General features: G+C 46.5%; 1 protein-coding gene across 2 annotated transcripts in view; it reads right to left on the bottom strand.

The window, feature by feature from the left end:
* Positions 1 to 20579, bottom strand: part of mdn1 (midasin AAA ATPase 1) — a 64216-nt gene that overhangs the window by 15558 nt on the left and 28079 nt on the right. For both annotated transcript variants that reach the window (XM_015013167.2, XM_015013168.2), the window contains exons 33-70: positions 20016 to 20130; positions 19626 to 19901; positions 19364 to 19561; positions 18206 to 18414; positions 18021 to 18143; positions 17584 to 17781; positions 17130 to 17237; positions 16296 to 16484; positions 16075 to 16164; positions 15723 to 15986; positions 15384 to 15648; positions 15140 to 15299; positions 14701 to 14817; positions 14425 to 14633; positions 14205 to 14353; positions 12575 to 12774; positions 10227 to 10450; positions 9807 to 9920; positions 9468 to 9597; positions 9199 to 9305; positions 8987 to 9120; positions 8297 to 8463; positions 7985 to 8105; positions 7600 to 7813; positions 7142 to 7382; positions 6932 to 7055; positions 6367 to 6531; positions 6088 to 6281; positions 5618 to 6005; positions 5277 to 5389; positions 4067 to 4739; positions 3820 to 3981; positions 3089 to 3371; positions 2766 to 3004; positions 868 to 963; positions 680 to 774; positions 423 to 547; positions 118 to 270 (exon numbers count right to left, since the gene is read on the bottom strand). In XM_015013167.2, the coding sequence (XP_014868653.2) occupies positions 118 to 270; positions 423 to 547; positions 680 to 774; positions 868 to 963; positions 2766 to 3004; positions 3089 to 3371; positions 3820 to 3981; positions 4067 to 4739; positions 5277 to 5389; positions 5618 to 6005; positions 6088 to 6281; positions 6367 to 6531; positions 6932 to 7055; positions 7142 to 7382; positions 7600 to 7813; positions 7985 to 8105; positions 8297 to 8463; positions 8987 to 9120; positions 9199 to 9305; positions 9468 to 9597; positions 9807 to 9920; positions 10227 to 10450; positions 12575 to 12774; positions 14205 to 14353; positions 14425 to 14633; positions 14701 to 14817; positions 15140 to 15299; positions 15384 to 15648; positions 15723 to 15986; positions 16075 to 16164; positions 16296 to 16484; positions 17130 to 17237; positions 17584 to 17781; positions 18021 to 18143; positions 18206 to 18414; positions 19364 to 19561; positions 19626 to 19901; positions 20016 to 20130 (7132 nt within the window). The remainder of the gene's footprint in view (positions 1 to 117; positions 271 to 422; positions 548 to 679; positions 775 to 867; positions 964 to 2765; positions 3005 to 3088; positions 3372 to 3819; positions 3982 to 4066; positions 4740 to 5276; positions 5390 to 5617; positions 6006 to 6087; positions 6282 to 6366; positions 6532 to 6931; positions 7056 to 7141; positions 7383 to 7599; positions 7814 to 7984; positions 8106 to 8296; positions 8464 to 8986; positions 9121 to 9198; positions 9306 to 9467; positions 9598 to 9806; positions 9921 to 10226; positions 10451 to 12574; positions 12775 to 14204; positions 14354 to 14424; positions 14634 to 14700; positions 14818 to 15139; positions 15300 to 15383; positions 15649 to 15722; positions 15987 to 16074; positions 16165 to 16295; positions 16485 to 17129; positions 17238 to 17583; positions 17782 to 18020; positions 18144 to 18205; positions 18415 to 19363; positions 19562 to 19625; positions 19902 to 20015; positions 20131 to 20579) is intronic.

Genomic DNA, 20579 nt, shown 5'->3' with positions numbered 1-20579 from the left:
GAGAAACAACTGGTCATCACAGGCAGAACCTCCACACCAAATCATGCATTTCATAAAGAGCTTCATCGTTTAAATATTTCCCCCCCTGAGAGCTGGGTATGTGGGCCCAGGACTGACCTTGACCTGGGAGATCGGGCACCAGCAGGAGGTGGCAGTGGAAGCTGAGCAGCATTCTCAGACGGGTGTGGAACTCGCCCAGGGTGGAGCCTTCCATGAAGGCTTCCAGAGTGGAGGACATGGAGGACAGGGACAGGCTGTCTGCCGGCTCTCCTGGTGGGGACAGTCACAGCAAAAGGCCTTTTAAAAGCAGCTGAAGCCTTCTCTCTCTGGTACAGGGCTGGGCAGCTCCAGGCCTGTACCAGAGGCTGTACCTGACTCTAGATCAGCCTGAGGATGAGCGGCGGCTGAGCAGCTGGGTCTACCTGTGTCTGCCTCCTCTCTCTGTTCCTGGAGGTAACGCTCCACCAGCTGGTAGAGGGAGAACCAGTGTTTGGTGGATTTATCAGTGTGGCGCCTCAAAGCGTTGTCCAGGCTGCTCGACCAGCAGCTGCAACATAACAAAGACCGTCCAGGCAGTGGATTATTAACATTTTAGGCTAACTCAACTCAAAACTACTTCAGAGCAATAATAAAACTGGTCAGATCACATCAGGAAGAACTGGATCCCTTCCTATATTACTTCAGCTCCAGTTTGCGCCAATGGATGATCAGCTGGGTGACTGGTTCCAGTTCCTTCCGCAGGGACACGGCGCGGCTGGCATTATTCTCCCACTCCTGATTGGTTGACAGCAAACAGAGTTTGACCAACAGAAGCCAGCTGAATGTTTGATAGTCTGCTAGATCAGCATGTGGGTGAAAGTGTCTCACCTGCGCTTTGCCAAGCAGAATCTCCAGACCGTTGAGGAATTTGGCCAGAGGGCAGGCCAAGCTGAACGACCTGATCCTGTCCATGACCACGTTCAGCTGCAAAACACAGGAGCAGTCATTACACTCAGCACTGGACGCAACTCAGTCATTATATTCTGTCCTGCAACATTCAGTTACAATAAGCTGCTATAGTATTTATTGCCTTTGAACATTTTCACATAACAAAATATCTTGTGTTTGTGTCAGACCAACAGATAGAGAAGATGATTATGAAGTAGAGGTCAGTCACAGCTGCAGCTCTCCACCTGTTTGCACTACAAACTCTGTGTCCATTCTTCTGTTTCCTTCTGCAGAGTTCGATTTCTCCAGTTAGATGAAGAACGTGTGAAAATCAATTTTAAATTCTTGTCACAGATTATCAATTTGATTCAATCTGAAGTTTAATTAGTTAAATAACAGTTAAACAGTTTCAGCAAGTTGACTTTTTAAGACCTCTTTAATGCCACCTTGAATGAAACTTGACAAAAAACAAAGAAAACTATAAACATATAGCATGGTTTGAGGATCTTGCTGTATTACTGTCAAATAGTATAAACTGTGATGTTTCTGGGTCTTATTTGTGGCTCTTGGCAGGAGCTTTGTGTTTCTCACAGTGCATAAGGCTCTCTGCAGCCTCAACCTCCATAGTGGTTGAGGCTGAGAAAAGCTTTAAAGTTTTTCTCACAAAATGCACCAAGGCTTGTTTGGGTTGGCAACAAAAGTGAGCTAGTGTTGAAAACAAACATCACACAGCCAGCTGGTGATAAAATTGAATTGACCCATGATGGACACAAAAAAGCTATTTAGCAAGGGCTAGGGAACACAGCTGCAGGTCCAGATGGTGTCATCTCCAGGGTCCTGAAGGCCAGAGCAGCTCTGTAGGATTCAGCAACATCTCTTCAACCTTAACCTGCTCCAGGAGGAGGTTCCACTGTTGTGGAAGACATCCTGTCTGGTTCTGGTACCAAAGAAAACTCAGCCATCAGTCATCAATGACTATAGACCTGTTGCCACCCATGTTTCCACATCATGAAGATCCTGGAGAGACTCCTGTTGGCGCACCTGACTAAACAGACAAGGACATATCGAGACCCCCTGTGGTTTGCTTATCACTATGGAGTTGGAGTTGATGATGTCATCACAAACCCTGCTTCAACAAACCCACTGTCATCTGGACAAAGCAGGCAGCACTGTGAGGATCATGTTTTTTGATTTCTCCAGAGCATTTAACACAATTCAGCCTGATCTGCTCTGTGAGAAACTCCAAAGACACAGATGGAGGCTTCAACAATCACCTGGATCTATGATTATCTCACAAACAGATCACAGTTTGTGAGACTGAAGGACTGAGTGTCGAACCAGGTGGAGCACTACAGGGAACTGTACTCTCACAATCCTTTTCACTCTGTTCACTTCAAACTTCCAAAACAAGTCTGACTCCTCTACACTTTGAACTAATGAGTTACAACAACATTTAATTCCCTTTGGAATCAAGAAAGGATTTTTGCATTTTAATTTACTAGCAACTAGTTACTTGTAGCCTAAACCATTGTTATCACTAAACTATATTGTATGATTAATAATATAGTATACATTGATGGCCTCACTATGAAGATGTCTGTGCACAACTCAAACCTTTTCCTGACCATGAGGAAAAAAAATACAATTGCTACACATGATATTGAATAGTGCTGCTATGACAAACATGTAAAACCTGTGCTGAATGTATTTAAGGCCAACTTGCATCTCAAATGAATTTTTAGGATGCGTGGACTGCCTCTACAATCACCATGTTAAACTGAAATCAGTAGACAGACAAGCCATCTGTTCATGGCTGGTGTCTTTGCAGGGGGACTGACCTGGACCAGAGCAGGGTGCTCCGGCCATTCCTCCAGCCTCGTCTTCACCGCCTCACTCAGTTGTTGTAGAACAGGCAGGCAGAGGCGCGCCTCTCTCATGTTAGGCTGCTGGTAGAAGTCATAGGGCCCGTCTGAGGAGAGGGCCAGCTCATCAGAGCCCCCGGAGCCCGACACGGTGTTCTGGAGGAGGGCAGAGAGCAGCAGGCCGCAGCCGGCCAGCTGCAGATCCAGCTCTGAATCTAAGCAGGAAATACAAGTTAACGGTTCCACTCTGACTTGAATAGTGAACCTTTATTAATATCTAACTGACAGAAGCTACTAACCAATCAGATGATAGAAGTGAGTCATCACAGGGGAAGCAATCTGATGGGAAGATATCAGGGCTTTGATATGTTCTTTACTGTGATTGGTTGGTGGTGTGCCCTGGTACCACAGTGATTGGGCGTAACCCAGACACATACACTGATGCACCTGGACCAGTGTGTTGATGGCAGGTCCAGACAGAGAGGCTGCAGCAGCTACCTTCTGGGCTGCATCGGCCTCATGTTCTGGTTCTGTGTCAGCCAGGCCTTCCAGGCTGGGCTGGGACAAAATATCTGCAAAGTCCTGGATAACAAAACCAGATCAACCAATCACAATCACTCTTAGCAAAATAGTTAGAGACAAATGCGCATTCAGAATGGAATATATAGAATTTCCATTGCACAACTAAAATCCATAAACTGCAAATGACTAATTTATGCCTGAAGCCCTTGTGGTTTGTGTCCTTGGACAACACACTTCACACACCTGGCCTGCTGGTGTTAGTCAGCTGGTGGTGCAAAATAGCTACTTATCAGTTCTCCACTATGGATGGAGAACTGATAAGCTAATTACCCATGAGCCTTTGCATGCCTTTGCTGTGAGCTATCAGGTAGGCTACATGCTTCAGTGACTGCTATTAAAAGTAGAAACCTAACCAGGTACGTTGGTAAGAACTGTAAAACAAAGAGAGTCCAGGGGTTCTGCAGTGGGAACTGGACCAGGAAGATGTCCTGCTGCAGGATATTTCTACCTTGCTGAACTGAGGGAAGTGGCGCCTGAAGTCCATCTCGTCCTGCTGGTCCTGGGTCAGGCCTGAGCCGTGCAGACGGCTGCGGCTGCGGTACAGGGAAGCCTCCAGCTGCTCCTGCTCCTGCTTCCTCTTCTCCTGGTTGTCCCACTCATTCACCACGGCCTGAGGAGCATCAAGCAGTCAGACAGGAACCCAGCAACACCGCTACTGAAACATGTGTGGACAGAGGCAGAGCAGGAGGTCTGACCTGACAGATGTGTCTGAAGAGGCAGCATGCCTCCTCACTGAGCTCTCCTGTGGACAAGCTGTGGCAGCGGACATACAGCAGAGCGTTCATCAGCAGAGCAGAGGGCTGCGGGGTCACACTACCTGCCTCCTGCTGGGGCAGAAGCTTCTCCAGGCTGTGCACAACATCTATACAGGTCCTGGAGCACAGGAACTGGGCCCGGTCCAGGTCCGACGGGAGGCCGGGGGACACGGAGGGGAAGGACAGCAAGCAGGACACCAGCTTGGACAGACCGGGGACAGGGGTCAGAGAGGCGGCCAGCTGGGAGGCCACCAGCCTCATGCCGTACCGCAGCTGGAGAAGGCCGGTTCGGACCGGGCCCACCAGGTCTGGGAACAGAGGGTAGTCGTCCAGGAGCTTCTGGCAGAAGCGCTGCTGAGAGTTCTGCCAGCCAGCCTCCTCTCTGAGCAGGGCCCGGACGGCTGACCCGGACCTGAAGGGGGACGGGTCCTGGAGGGCCTTCAGGAGCCGAGACAGCAGCTCCTCTACAGCCGACATGTGGCCCACGCTGCTCAGGTAGTGCTGCAGCTCCCGGAACAGGCGGCCATACTGGGCCTGTTGCGGCCGGAAGGCCTGCTTCCTGGACAGCTCCGCTATCTGCTCCTTCACCTGCTGCATGCGGATCCACAGGTACCTGCACAGACACACACACACACACACACACACACACCACACACACACCAAATATAAAAATCTGCTGTCAAAATTAGATGTTAGTTTTGCAGTACCTTTTTTTTGCTTTTATATCATTGAAGAGAACTCTAGAGTTTGTCTGTTTTTTCCTTTTTGCCGTTGAGCTGAACCTGTACAGTATACTGATGGTGAACTGCACAACTTCTGTTCCGTAAATGACATTTTAGTCAAAAGACTGATACTAAAATTTAATAAAAATTTGCTATCAAAATTAACACTGTACACTGGTTCTGTGTTTAGTGTCTGTGGATGAGACATTAAGTCTACTGATCCACAGGTAACCTGAGCTTGGGCGGAGCTAGAGGTGTGTCCAGGTGGGCACTGCCCCCCCTGACATCTGATTGGCTGTCAAAAGTGACTCTGTAGATGATTGACATGTAACAGCAGCAGATCGTTCCTGTACAGCAGCTTCCAGGAACAGGAAGATTTTTCTGGGAGCTGAAGGAAACACTGTGGTTTCACTCCTGGGTGTTCTGACCTGATCCTGGGATGCTGGAAGCCGTCAGTGGTGCTGCTCTCCTTCAGCTCCTCTCCGCTCTTCAGCTCAGACGATGCGCTGCGAGCTTTCCACTCATCCTGCAGCAGAGCCAGCTACAGCAGACACACAGAGCATTCAGTCATTTCACCTTTTAACACACCTGCTCTGCAGTCCTGCTGCCTGACAGCTGAGAACTACTGAAAATCTAACTGGACTGGTCACACTGTGAGCTGCAATACAAAATAACTCGATTGTTCAAGAAGAAAATATAATTTCCTTGAATCCATGTGTGAATTTTTCATTTATAATCAACCCCATCATGTTTTTGTTTCCAGACAGACCTCCTGTTGAGCGTAGTTCAGTTTGTAGCTCCTCTTCACTGCTGGGTCAAAGACGGTCTGAGGAGTCCAGACTCGGATCTGCAGCAGGCCCATGTTGACCCAAAACACACCACACTGGGCCAGGGAGTCTCCACCCTGACCTTTGACCTGGACAAACTGCTGCAGACAGGCTGTGCAGGCCGCCATCAGGCCTTCAGGCAGCAGCTGGGGAGGTAGGAAGTTCTTGAGGAGCGTCTGGATCTCCTGGGCGGCGGTGAGCGGCGCGGCGTCCTGCACCAGGCTCTCACAGCTCTCCATGTAGCCCTCTTGAAGGTGGGGAGGCAGCAGGTCGGCCATGCTCTGGAGCTGCCGCCGCAGTACTGCCCCCTGCAGCTTCAGGTCCGTTCCCCTGTGGAGGCATGGCTGCTGTCAGTCCATAGGAGGGGTAGGGTGACGTAGAGTGTGTGTGTGTGTGTGTGTGTGGACTGTACCTGAAATGGGCTGTGGCTGGAAAGGCCAGGTTCTCCCACAGAACAGAAGAGACGACCTCCAGCTGCTTGACCCTCTCCTCCCAGTCCCACAGGCTGACCCCACAGGACAGGGGGGCCTCCGCCTGCACCTCCCCCCTGCTCAGAACTCCCAGCATGCACTGGGACCACACTGCTTTATTCAGCAACGCTGGGCCCTGAAAACAACATCAGCCATGTTATCCACCAGCAGGAAGTCTGACACTCCCAGTCATCAACTAGAGAGAGATTAACAGACAGAACCATGTTCTCTGCTCCGGGGCGCGGTGTCGGATCCTTCTGGGTCTCTGGATCCACCAGGTTCCATCTGAGCCAGCGGGTGGGGTCAGAGGTCACGCTGCAGCTCCAGAGAGCAGCCAGGGCCTCAGACACCAGATCACACCACACCAGGGGTATCTTCTCCTGCAGCTGCAAACCAGAACCAGGAGTTAGGCTCAGAACCACACAGAACCACAGACCTGGACTAGGCCTGTCATGGTAGTAGATTTCCTGGACGATAAATTGTCACAGAAGTTATTTTGATAAATGATTGTGTTGTTGTCTTGTGGTAATATAATGGTAATGGTATAATAATATAAGAACACATTCTCACAGATGAATAGACTTTAGATTCTAATAAACATTTAACACAGGAGCTGAAAGACATTTTAAATGTCCAAAATAAAGAAAACAAAAGAACAGAAACAATAAATAAATGAATTATGAAGTTGCTATAAAGAAAACTCCAGATTTGAGTCCCAGTAGGAACAGAAGTGAAATGATCCATCATGTGTTTATGACCACTGGGTGGTACAGACAGCTCACTGACCCCGTCGCTGCTCAGCAGGAACCACAGACTCTGCAGCTGCCCCACGTTCATTGGCGTCGACTGCAGGCAGAAGCGAAGGTGTCTGGACAGCCGGCGGCGTAGGTCGTCCTCAGCAACACGGTCACTGAGGATCCACAGGACAATGAGAGCGGCTTCCAACAATGTCACTGTTTGGTTGTTACAATTGTGGTGGGACAAGTAAGAGGTTACCATGGAGACAGAGCCAGGTGCAGCAGATCTGCGCTGAGAAGCAGCTGGTTGAGGACGGACAGGCCTTCCATCAAAGGCCAAAGCTGGGTCTGGGTTCTGAGCTGCAGCAGCCCGGCTCGGCCCATGTGGACCTCGCCCTCCTTTGTCTCTCCATCAGACATGGAGCTGACCCCTGACAGCCCTCTAGAGGTCATGTGACACTGCAGCTGCTCCACGCTCAGCAGCAGCTTCTCCAGGACCCCTGGTAGGGCAAAATGACACATCGCTCTGGGTTACAGAACAACTCATGGTGATGTCATGGAACAACAGGAAGAATCTCAAAAGAATACAAGAAGAATTAAATGATCCTTTAAGAGCACTGTGTTCATCACTGCAAAGAGACAATGCCTCAGCCTCTGTTTCAAACTAATGTAAACAATATGTGCACACACACTCACACATTGACATATAGAACTTACCAGACTTGTGTGGGTCCAGCTGGTTGTTAGCGGACAGAACCAGACCTGATGCCTCCAGGAGGCTTTCCTTGATGTTGAGCCAGAGTCCGGCTGCCTGCACCCGGAGCAGCTGCTGCCCGCCCCAGCTCAGAGCCTCGTCCAGCTGCAGTGCATTCACATCCAGAGCCATGCTGAGCAGCCGCAGCCGCGACGCACACTCTGCCACCGCCTCCAGCTGGAGGCAAACAACACTAATTTACATATTTACACTAAATATATAAGTATATATGCAGCATATATAGTTTACATTTACAGTATATTTACAACAATGTTGAGCTTCATGTAAACATTTATTAAAGTTAGTAAAGAGGGAAGGAGACGCTTTAGTAGTAAGGGTTCCTCAGACCTTGTAAGGCAGAGCTTTCCCCAGAGACCTCTGCATGCCTTTGAGTGCAGCGGCCACCGACAGTGGAGTGGACAAAAGGTTCTGGATGGCTGTTGAAACAGCCTGCAAGTCCTGCTGACCTCTGCACAGCAGAACAACAATGGTCACCAATTAAACACCAAAACGTACATTCGAGATTCAGGAACAGCAGTTACACTGCTATACATTATAAACTCTTAATAAGAAACTGTGCAAATTAAAATGAATATGATGTAAAGAAGTTATAGACTGATCAAAAGTCAGAAATGAAAAGGTGAGAGGAAGAGTGTTTACTCCAGAGTGGCTGCTGTGTCTCCCATCAGCAGCTGAGGCAGGCGCAGGATGAGGTGCTTCTGCAGCCACTGCCAGTGCAGAGACAGTATCGAGATGCCCTGGGAGTCCGCCGGAAGCATGACGCACACGTCCCAGAAGTGGTCGCGCCACCGGAGCAGCTGCAGGATCTAACCTCCGGAACAGCAGGGGGAAGCAGAGTCAGGGTCTGCAACCTCTGAACTGAAACCTTACAGGAGACTCAGAACAGTTCTGCTTCATTTCAAACTATTTCTGTCTATTATGTGTGCTAAACATTCCAATAAATTAAAAGTTACTATATCTGGGTTTTATTTACCATATGGACATTGTATTCAGTAAGGAAGCCTGGTATACTGGATGTACAGCCTGTGTGATGTTCTGTAATGTTTCTGTACAGCTCTTAAATTTAGATGGAAACAAACTGAGATAAAAAACACCAGCTTTTGTACGGTCTTAATAACAAAGTTCTAAAATCAAAGTCAAAAACTGGAAACTACTTGAAACAGTCGACAGCTTACACAAACAGCATTGCATGATCTTTTTTGTTTTAAGCCAGCACGATGTTTCAGAGTTAGGATCAGCGTTCTTATTCTATATTGACCATTAGAAGCGTGAACAGGATCAGAGACAGTCAAAACAAAGCTACATCAGAGGAGAGGAATTGTTCCTGACCTCAAACATGACATGGTCAGAGATGTACGGCTGTCCGTTCTGCACAGCTTGCAGGACGTAGGCGTCCCACCGGTCAAAGAACACTCGCAGGTGCATGAGCACAGGGTGAGGCAGCTGGCTGATGTCTAAGCTTCCTACATTGTCAAGAAAAGGAACCTTTCAGAAACGGATTTCAATATGAAATGTGTCATCTGTAAGTCAGAGTTTGTTACCTTTGCTGAAGGCTGTGGCGACTCTCAGAGCGGAAGTGGGCGGAGCCATGCTGACGGTGCAGGAGCAGCTGACGGCTCTCTCCTCTCGGTCCATCATCAGAACAATCCTAACACACACACACACACCACGATGCTTGACTTCACTCTGTTTATGCTTTAGATTATTAGCATTTACAATAATATCAGATGGGTTTCTGTAAGTCAACTGTAGTGGCAGTTAGCATACAAACAACATGTTGTCAACATGACCACAGGGTCAGTCCATCTACCTGTTAGCCACTGCATTCAGAGCCTCCAGGAACTCCATGTATCTCTCCTCATCCTCAAAGTTGCACTTGTTGGTTAGAATATCCAGGTATTGCTTGTTCCAGCGCATGTCCATCAGAATCCTGTATTCATCTGGAAGTATCAAGGTGATGCAGTCAATAAGAGTCCAACTAGAACTAGCTGGTTTTACAGGAATGTAATTTAATGTTGGAATTAAGAGTCTCTTGGGTCTCTTAATGCAAACATTGGGTCCAGTTGAACTGTGTTCCTCTGCAGTGGAACTCCTTCCTGCTTGGTTTTGAGCTGCCATAACAGAACCGAACACTGTTGAGAGTTCCTACCTTTGCTGTGTGGCTGCAGCAGCTCTGCCAGCGTTTTCCCCTTTACAGCCAGGGTGCTGCTGAACACAGCCTTCAGAGCTCGGTTTCCTGCCTCCACATGGACCAGCGCTGGCTCTGAAACAGGTCATATTAGATCCGTTTAGCTGACACACACACACAGCTCAGAACAAGGGCCTTCCGGCCACTGCTCAGAGGTACAATCATGAGTTGAGGTCTGCTGATTGTCTTTGATCTGTCCTATTCATGCACACAGAAGCTGCTTGGAAAATAATACAGAAATGTCCCTGTTTTACATCTTTCATTTATGTGTATTCAGCAGCTACCTCCTATAGGACATAATCTCCTTTTCCCTGCTAACTGCTTTTATGGTGACTTGATACCTTTCTTTGAATCCACCAATGAACTGAGGAAATCACAAACCTGGCAGATATTTGGAGCTCTTCCCCAGGCTGGAGAGCCAGTGGCTGCGGAGGATCCAGTCTCCATGGGATGCTCTCTCTGTCACTAGTCTCACTGCAGTGGGGACGAGCCTGAGAGCATCGCCATCCTCCAGATCCAGCACTCCTCCAGAAAACACACAGTCTTCATGGACTCCACTGCTCTGCAAGGCCTGCTGCAGGTCCCTCAGTCTCAGTGGACGGTTCCTGCACAAACACAGCTGGTCTTAATCCAACTTTCACTCTCAGAGGAGACAAACATGACAGACAAATGGACAGGATTGTCTCTGTAAAAGCATCACTTAGGGAACCATTCTGGTTGCCAGAGGTAGGTACGGTCTGGTACTGCATACCTCTAAAAGATTTAGTGGGAATACGTCGTACCTGCAAGAGAGGGGAGCGGCTGTCTGATGTAAAGAATCAATGGGTTCACTGTGCAGCCATGACTGATTAGTTTTTCAAGAACAATCTAAGACATGACTTAATCAGTTAATAAATAGCTTTTTTTCCCCATTTCATATTGTTTCTGAATTGTTCGTGCTTTGCTAGAGCAGGGGTGCAATACGTCGATTGCGGAAGGTTTTGAGTCGATCTCGGCATTAGGAGACAAACTGAACGCCACCAGGACGCTGAGACCAGCACGTCCTCCTCTGATTGGCTTATCAAAACATTAATAACTTTATTAAAGAACAACAACAAAATAATCAACAAAACTTGTTCAAATTAATGACCCAACAAAAGTAATAATCTCAGTAATTATTGTTTCAACAAGGTGTTGCGCAAATCTGTGCGTTTCGGTTCCATTACCAAAATAACTAGCAGAGCAGGAGTTTAAAATTAACTAATTAACCACAGCTGTGTTCATGGAGCGCTTATTAACAATCTCAAAATAAATATCAAGCCTGAAAACCTGATATTATCACAGACTGAATGTTATATTTTTAAAGCAATCGCTGCTCAGCTTGCGGAGCGCAGGCGGTTGCCACGGCAATGGGTGTGCTTAAATGACAAGGAGAGAGAGTAAAAAGGTGCGAGTGGTTTTGAGTAGATCTCCTGTTCGGGTTGTTTTACCTTTGCTGTGGCTCTTTACAGCCGCTGTAGTTTCTGAACGTTCAATAAACGATAAACTTGGACTAATTACCTCGTTCTTTATGAGTATATGTCATTTACAACAAACATCAAACACGGTAAATATGTTTCATTAAGTATTTAACAAACATATGACTTCCACTGTGATATGTGCGATATGTGAAATTAAATTAATTGTCTAAAAGTAAAAAAAAAAAGTCTGAAAGGTTTTTCCTTTATCAAACAATTTTTTTTTGCCTCTTATTTAGTGGAAATATTGATGTCGAGATTTTCTCCAAAATGATAACTTTTTTCAATCTTTATAGCTCCACTGTTTAAAATGAGGCTCTAACATTCACAAATGACATTGAAATAAATTCTAGTCCAACATCTGGTTTGAGGTGATTCTTCTGGAACCTGTTGGAGGAAAAATATCCCAACTTCAGGAGATGTGCTTTTAACTTAACAGAGCTCTGTGGTTCCTACTGTCATTATGAGAGTCAGGGTGAGGAGGCGCCATGTTAGGAAGAGGAAGTGGAAGCTGCAGGACAAACAGGTCATGATGCTTGGCCTACTGATTATCCCTCTGTCTGGACACAGGATCAATATAACCAATTTAAAAGCTAAACTGAATGGTTATATGCCAGACATGGAAGACTGGGACGCACTCCATGCCAAGATGTTCAGAATTTAGGTCTCATGGCATCTCAAGGTAACCCTTCACTTTATTAGTGCCAGCAGCTGGAAATCAGCTTTAAGGATCTGTCAATATTTGTTCTCTCAGTCACAAAAGCTCTGACCATAATGTGACCTTTCACCTCAAACTGCTCTGTAGTGGGACACGTAGAGTAGCATGATACTCTATGTATCATGCTACATATCATGATGAGGATAAAATGACACTATAGGGAGTAATACTGTAGTCCAAAATTACTACACAACATTAATGTCCCACCATGGAGCAGACTTGTGTTTTAGCTGCTGTTGGTACATTATATACGATATATACGATATGTACCGTATATACTGGTTGTGTTTGGTTGGCTATAGATTATTTAAAGAATTAAAGTTTTCCTGATTTACAAATCTTATTGTCTGTTTTTTAAAGTAAAAAAATTCACGTTAAGCTTATGAAATGACAAAAGTGCTGTTTCTCCTGTTCAAAAGCATCAAGTGTCTCCTGTATCAACAGGTCTCTGTTGGTAAAAACCATATAAACCTAAAAAGATGAGCAAGATTTTTCTTCATTGTCTAGAACATTACCGTTTCCCCTGCAGGCTGAGGGAGTTGAGGCAGAACAGGAGGACCTGCCCATCTCTGAGGACTGAGGAGAAGCAGGAATCTTCAGTAGAGAGAAGAGCTGAGGGGAAGCTGTCCGGCCACACCCCGGCACACAACAGCCCGTCCCCCCAGGCATCCGTATCCATGACAACCAGGTGCTGCTCAATCACCTGCTGGGCTTGCTGAAAGAAAAAACAAATGTATTTATTTCCTCTTTGACCTCCAACCCCGCCCCTTTCTTTGTCATCAAGAAATAAAAAACATCATTTTGTTAACATGTTGCTCCCATCTTGACCTGAAACATTCAGTACTGAAACAATGTTTGCTTCCTAACACATACTTTATGTTTTCGCTTTTTTGTTTCAAAAAAAGTAAAATCCACCTCTTTTAGTCCTAATTTTTTGTGTACTTTGAGTATTTAGGAGTGCCAAAAATGTTAATTTAAAACAAGGTTTTTACTTCTGGCTAATCAGTTTTGTGAGTCCACCATTTTTTTTCCCAATTTTGTAGTCCAAGTTCAGTTATGCTGAAATTGGAAGTATAGACAAGTCAAAATGTTTGGTTCTAGCGTGTATTAACGCACATCATCCCCAACATCAGAGCCTATTGAAGTGTCTGGCTAAACTTAATTTTTCTCGGGAATGTTCCTACATCAGTGCGTAAGTCTGTTTTTGGAGAACTTACAGAACTCTGCCAGTATGGAGAGGGGTTTTATACTTTGTCTACTAAAACAAGGTACTCAGTAAAGCGCCAAGCTGCTAATGATGCTAAAATGACTGCAAAGCTTATTTTAGACATGAATGTAGTGTTGATAATGAGTTGATGATCTAGCCTTCTGCTTCTGCTAGTGCTATGTGTCAGTTTTTAGATGCCTGGTAAAGATGGTGAAGGTGTAAATACAGTAATACTACCATTATGATGAATTCATTTGAATGTGTGGTTCTGCAGACTTGTCATTCTCCTGCTCTGGGTCAGAGTCTGACTCCAATATCTAAGGCTGGATGTTGTTGGTATCTTTAATAAACTTTTGAATAAAAACTTCTCTGTAGATAAATAACTATCGCTGCTATCAAACTACAAAAATATCTGAATAGGGTGGGGCGTGAAATGTCTCATTCACATTTACAAAAACACAGTGAAACGAGTTGCTCTAAAACATTTCATTGCTCTAACAAGAGTTGCTCTAACAGTAGGTAAGCCAGCGGTTTGTGGAGCTACAATAAGCAGGAGGTCAGACCAAAGCATTGCAGTTCTACTTTATGCAGACCATTAAGTGTATAATTTACATGTGAAAGGAAGAACTTAAAAACATGATATGTCTACTTTAAATGTTTCAGATGTAACACATTTTAAGCTGAGTAAATACAAAAGACAATTTATGCATGAAACCATTATTAGTATTTTTATTTAGCCACACAAGAAGGCCTAACCATGAGTAACCCATTTTTCCTGGACCACTTCAAATCCTTCGTATTAAATGTCCCTACAATGGGGCATGATGTGTTGCTCATTGAGACCTTTTCGCCTACATAACACTGTGAAATTTCCTCCACTACGGTGTGTCGATACTGTAAGGGTGTGACCTGAATGCCATAAGGCAGCGATAACATACCTTCTGGTTGGCAGCAGAGCGCTGACAGAAGGCGTAGACCTCAGTACAGGCGTGCTGCAGGGCGCTGCGAAGGTCTGCACCTCGCTGCAGCTGGCAGGACAGCAGAGAGGCAGCGTGGAGAAGGGCCGCCACTGAAGAGGCCGAGGAGTCTGAGAGGCAGAGAAGTGTCTGAAAACTCTGGCTCCACTAGTGGAAGTGCAGCAGATTTCACAAGGCTTACCCCAGATGGCACTTCTGATGTCCTGATGGATTTGAATGAGTAAGTCACACACACAGTTCCCAGTCACACCGGCAGAGTGGAGCAGGGTCTTTAGGTCCAAAGTGTCCCAGCACATCCCCTCACGTTCCCCTGGGATGTAGACCTCCACCCCTCTGTTTCTCATGGCTCTGGAGAGCTCCCCATGGACTGGGTCCATGGTGAGGAACAACCTGCACAGCCAGGAACACATCAGCTGAACAGAACCATCCAAACCTTGAAATACCCGCCAGTACTCACCTGAAGTTGGGGTGGGGGGTGATCCTGGGGGTCTTCCCATCGATTACACCCCGCTCATTGATGGTGAGGGACCCGTTGGGCTCCAGAAGAGCATTGAGGCGATCCAGGACAGAAGCACTGAGTAAGAAACACATAATGAGTGGTTGGCTCCAAACTACCTGAAAACTGATTGGCCATCACCCATCAGAGACTAAACTAAAGTCTGATCTTCCACCAGAACCCTGACCCGTCCCAAACTAATCTGCTGGTCAGTGTTGCTCACTGCAAGAGACATTTTCTATGAGTGTCTGACCAACTCGGGTACAAAGAAAATGTGGCTGCCACATTTTTAAAAAAAAATCATCAGATTTTCTCTGTTTGGGAGTTTATTGTTTTTTTTTCTGTCATTAATGATCAAAAACTATTTGGGGAATTAGAGAGATGATGCAGAAGTTGGTACCTGCAGAAGTTGACATTGTCCATGAGCAGCCAGTCTCCGGCCTGCAGGGCCTGGACCAGCATCCCGTCCAGCCACTCAAAGCCACCGTTGGTCCAGCCGTCCTCCAGCTGGGCCAGACGCTCCTTCAGCAGAGTGAAGTCCATCTGCAGCTTGGACATGTCTGAAGGCAAAGCCTGCTACATTAGGGCACGTCGCCACTGAAACCATGGAAACAGCATCCTGCATATGATGCACTATAAATTACCGGTGAACACTTTGAGCTTGGTGTTGAGTTTCTGCAGCAGGAGGATGATGACCTCCATCTTGTTGAGCGCCTCACAGGTCACTGCTCCTCCTGGTTTTTGTAGTCCGTTCTCCTTCAACCACTGGCAGAACACACCCCATGTCTGCAGCAGAAACTCTGTGTCCTGAGTGCCATCGTCGAGAGACATCAGTCCACGCCTTATCACCATGGCGACCATGTAGTCGACTGTCTCCAGTACTTGTTGCCATGGACGCATGATGTCCACCTGCATACGGGACGAGAGGGAAAGCTTACAGTGGTCCCTGGTGTTCTGCAGTAGAGTGCTGGCTGAAACACTACCTGCTCGAATCCCCCCAGCAGCTCCGTGGTGTCCATGGCGCTGTTCATGGCCATCACCCGCAGACGGTGTCCAGTCAGCAGGGCCAGCAGTCTCACCAGGCTGGTCTTGCCACTGGCTGTGGGACCAACAACTATGGTCATCCAGCCCATATCCACACACTTCATCAGAGACTCTAAAGGCTTCAGGCACTGGTGTGTGATGGACAGTGGGGGGTCCAGAGCCACAGGGGCCCCCCCACTGCGACACAACACAGAGAAGCCCACCTAAAGCAGCAGCAAGCAGGGCACAAAGAAGACTTCAGCCATGTTAACGAGACAGATGGCAAGACGAGGTTCAACAGCGCTGACCAACCTGAACACTGAGAGGAGTGATGTGGAAGTGTTTGGAGCCACAGTAGGGCTCATAGTCCTCCCCAAACACCTCCCTGAACACCAGCAGGACCTAAGGGACACCACAGCACACACACTGATCCATCAGCTGCTGGCTCACACACATCCTCAGAGTGGAGACTTTTGAAAAAGGTTGAAAGTTCAACATCTTTGAGCAACAGGTTCAGTGGGTGTTGAGCTTACCTTTGCCTTATCTGCCTCAGTTCTCATTCTGTCAGCATACACTAAGGCCACATGCTGGCCTGGGTTGAAAAATCCTGGCGACTGGTCAGTAAGCATCAGCTGACACCAGCGGAATACGTCCCGCAGGTTGAACTCCCAGGGGCTTCCCTTCTGCCCCCACAGCCTCTCCACACAGACCTCCTGAACAAGCTGGAGGAAAACAGCAACAAAATGGGCGTTACTCGGCCTGAATGAGTGGAAGAAAAAAAGACTGAAATTGAATTTGTAACACTACATAGACTGCGTTTCTGGATTTTTCTACTGACTATATTTAAAGGGGTTAAGAAAATCATTCATTTATTGAAAACGAGTAACATTTTCTGCAGCAGTGATGCGATCAGATATTAACTACTAATTCATAAGCAGCTGTCACTGGCCATCAGGCCATGCGGCTTGATCATCAGACAACTTCTAAACAATCTGAAGGATGAACAAGGCTAGCTGGTTGGGAACACAATTTGGCAGCTCAACTTTAGAGAACTACATGAACTCAAACTTTGTATTTAACCAACCCTGTGGACTTCTGGGAAAGAGTTTTTATGCAGATGACTCCAAATAAGGGATGAAGAAGCACCTGTTCACTTTGAGTTGAAACAACAAACAGGAACAGTGTGATCTAAGCTCTGTGTTAAGGGCTGATGAATGAGGTTTTATCTGGCACCACAGAAGCTCACCATCACTGGCTTGAATATGAACTCAGTAAAACACAGCAGAGAAAGTTGTTATTTTTCCTCATCTGAAGTTTTCCTGACCTTTGACTACCAGACAGAGCTCTGTTCTCTCAGAGAAACTCACCCTGTTATTGAACTCAACCATTTTTGTGATGATTTCTTTATCAATGGCAGGAAAAATAGAATTTCCAATGAACTCCATGTCTTTGTAGGTGAGCTGGTCCACAAAGACCTAGAAAGATTGTATACACACACAGAAGCAGTCAGTAAGCAGTGGTGATATTGACATCAATGGGTTTCAGTATGAGCAGAAAGGATGACGTCATCAGCAGCATTAGAACTTCAGAAACTGTCCAGAGCTAAAGATGCAGCATGAGAATGAAAGACATTAGAGACGCACTGAGGAACTGACTGATAGCTGGAAATTATCATCATTTCCAGCCATCCAGTCTGCCACAAAACTGTAATGTGTGCATCTCTACTGGGATCCTTAATAGCTTATAAACATTGTTCATTTAAAAGTCCTGTTATCACTTTTGAACATTTTGAAGAGACTACACTATTAAAGTCACTGTCACCTGAGTGAACCTGTTGAGGAAGGATTTGGGCAGTCCCTTGCGCCCGCCGCCCTGTGTGAACGGGTTCTGGCAGCCGAAGATCTTGGTCTTCTCCTGCTGGACCTGGAAGCTCAAGCCCAGCTCAGGAATGTAGATCTCTGCCCTGTGATCAAAGCAGGCATTGAGCCCCTCCAACACCGACTGGGAGGCCAGGTTCAGCTGAGGGACGAACAGCAGCAGGTCAACACTCTGAGTCTCATTCAGCATCCAACAAGAGTTTAAACTGGAATCATGTGGACTTGATGAAATGGATAATCTACTACATTTAAACTTTTCAGCTTCTTCTGCAGCAGCAAGAGACAAACTTACCTGAGTTGAATCACAAGAATAAACATAAAAGTAGAGTCCAGACATAAAACTCCTGTAGAAATTAAAACTACATGATTTGTAGTTCTTACTTCATCCAGGACAACCCAGTGGCCAGCCTTCAGAGCAGCCAGCAGGGGGCCGTCTCGCCATGCAAACTCTCCTCCCTTCCCTCCCTCCACAGGAAGATCTGTCCCGAACAGGTCGGTGATGTCCTGCCAGAGAGAACAGCATGAACACGCTGCGCTCTCAGAGCGCAGGGGGATTACAGCCTTACCGTTTGCTCAGACAGGTTGATTCTGACCAGCTGGTTCCCGGAGGCCTTGGCCAGTGCCGCCACCAGACTCGTCTTTCCCACTCCGGGGGAGCCCTCCAGCAGCACAGGCCTCTGCAGCTTCAGAGCACGCAAAAGCCTCTGGGCGTTCATGGCCGCAGTACCTGCTGTGAGGGCGTAGTCAGAGAGGCTGCGGCTCTCGGCTTCAGATCCTGATGGAACATAGGGTCATTCATAGGAAATGATTAGGGCAAAACGTTCTGCACCTTTGTCTTTTGGTGGTCGTAGTTTTAATATCAACATCAGATGAACGAGAGACAAAATTACTCCAATTTTTGTGTCAGAGCATATCCCAAACTGATTTTTATTAACTTTAACTAAAAACATGGTACTAGTTGCATTTTTGGACAGAATATTATCAAAATTCTTATTTCTGATGCATTTAATGAATAGAAGAAAAGAAACTTTGATTTGTCAGGATTTAACCAGCCAGTTGTCTCTCTGGATGATTCTATTGGTGCAGCTCTCCAGTATAATAAGCTGTTATTATATTGAAAATGCAAAAGAACAGAATAAACTTGGCTTTTACATGTCAACCTTGCATTTTTAAACACAGCTTCACACCAGCGTATCAGTCAGTTTAACATGCAGCCTGCATAAGAGCTATGGAGACATTACACTGAAATGAAACTTTTTCTTCCACTTTTGTAAACTTAGAAATGTGTGCAACAATGCAGACTCATTGCAGTCACTTTGTTCTAGGGAAATATTCCCACATATTCCCTCCCTCACAACGGACAGATTGCATACATTTAATTGTATTTAATCCAGTTTATTTACACAAGAGCCCTCTCAGGACATGAAATGAAAAAAAGAGTCCAATCAAATTTCAATCCAATCCAATTCAATGGAGGTCCAGTTTACAAGCAGCTCTAGAGCCTGTCAAAATACCTGAGGTTCAACAGCCCACAGTTGGAACTGCAACTGCAATGCAGTTGAGATAAGCATTCACAACAAAACAGCATTCACCTGTGCAAAAATCACAAAAAGAGCACCTTCAGGTGCCTCAGAGCAGTGAGTTTCCATAGTGATGGGACATTGAGAAAGTTGGACTTTTTTGACTGCAGAGTGCTGATACAGAGAGATAATTAACATCCGTACCTATGGTGATGTAGAAGGGGCTGATGCCAAAGAAGTCCTCTCCCCACTGAGGGTCCCGTGGCAGGCAGGGGTCATAGACCCTCAGGGCCTCCAGCATCTCCTCATCAAGCCGGGTCGTCCTATTCAGCCTCCGCTGCAGGAAAGCCAGACACATCTGGCGTGCAGCCAGGGCACCGTCTGCACAGGACGACGTAGTTCCTGCAAGGAAGCTCTGGATGAGCTGAAGCTCCCAGGGGAACACTGAGACAGGGCTGCAGCTTACCTGAGCCAAGGCCATCTATGTAAACCAAACAGGCAGCATGGACACAAGCTGTGACAGCATCCAGTCTGAGGTCCCACTCTGCCGTCTCCTCCTCGTCTTCTTCCCGTTCCTCAGCTGCTCTCATGGCCATGCAGCTGTCCTCATCCCTCTCACACACAGCGTTGATGAAGTTCACCCAGGAAAGGATGTCTCTGACACTCAGTACACAGCGCCGGCCAAAGTCCTGCTGGCCCAGCCACTCCACGAAGTCCAGCATCACTTCTGCAACGTCCACGCCTGAATTCCATTCAAACGCACGCAACATGTTCACTGTAAAGGCATCAGCAGCACTAACCCTGGACATAATAATCCCAGGGAGGCCCAGTTTAACTAACCCAGACGTTGGTTTACCATTTAATGAGAGTCCAGAGTGCAGGTTGTGTTGGATAATCTGGACCAGGTCGCTGCGGCTGGTGCTCTGAGGACACCATATCTCAGTGAAGCGGTTCCTCAGGGCAGGAGACAGCTGTCCAACAAAACAAAGGTCAGAGTTCACCTCCACTTATAGCATATTGCTAACCCGTTTAAAATCTTTGGACCTTTCCACAGTTTGCCACGTTTAGTCCTAACTCTGAGCTGCAGATTTTTGAATAGTAATAGAAAATCCTTTTATAAATCCCCGTTTAGCCCTTTGTTCTCAATTAACGAATAATAAAGACGCTCAAATTTAAGGTTCAAAATACAACATTATGAACCAGACACACGTAGTGCATGTGTTCGACTTCTGTTCAGAGCTAAAAACAGGACAAACCCAGAGACAACATATTAGAGCAGACTGAGACAAACTTTGAAAACTTTTTGGGGAATTATGTATAATATTTTGTTTGATTTGAGTTTGTGTCTCTATTGTGACAAAATGTGAATAAGTATCCATTGGTGGATTCTATAAGTCAGAAGGTCAGATTATAGTTGACC

This window comes from Poecilia mexicana, unplaced genomic scaffold (genome assembly GCF_051168715.1).
Source record: "Poecilia mexicana isolate PSO_F unplaced genomic scaffold, ASM5116871v1 scaffold_21, whole genome shotgun sequence".
NCBI lineage: Eukaryota > Metazoa > Chordata > Actinopteri > Cyprinodontiformes > Poeciliidae > Poecilia > Poecilia mexicana.
Note: the sequence above shows the minus strand (reverse complement) of the source record. Positions and strands in the feature narration are given on the sequence as shown.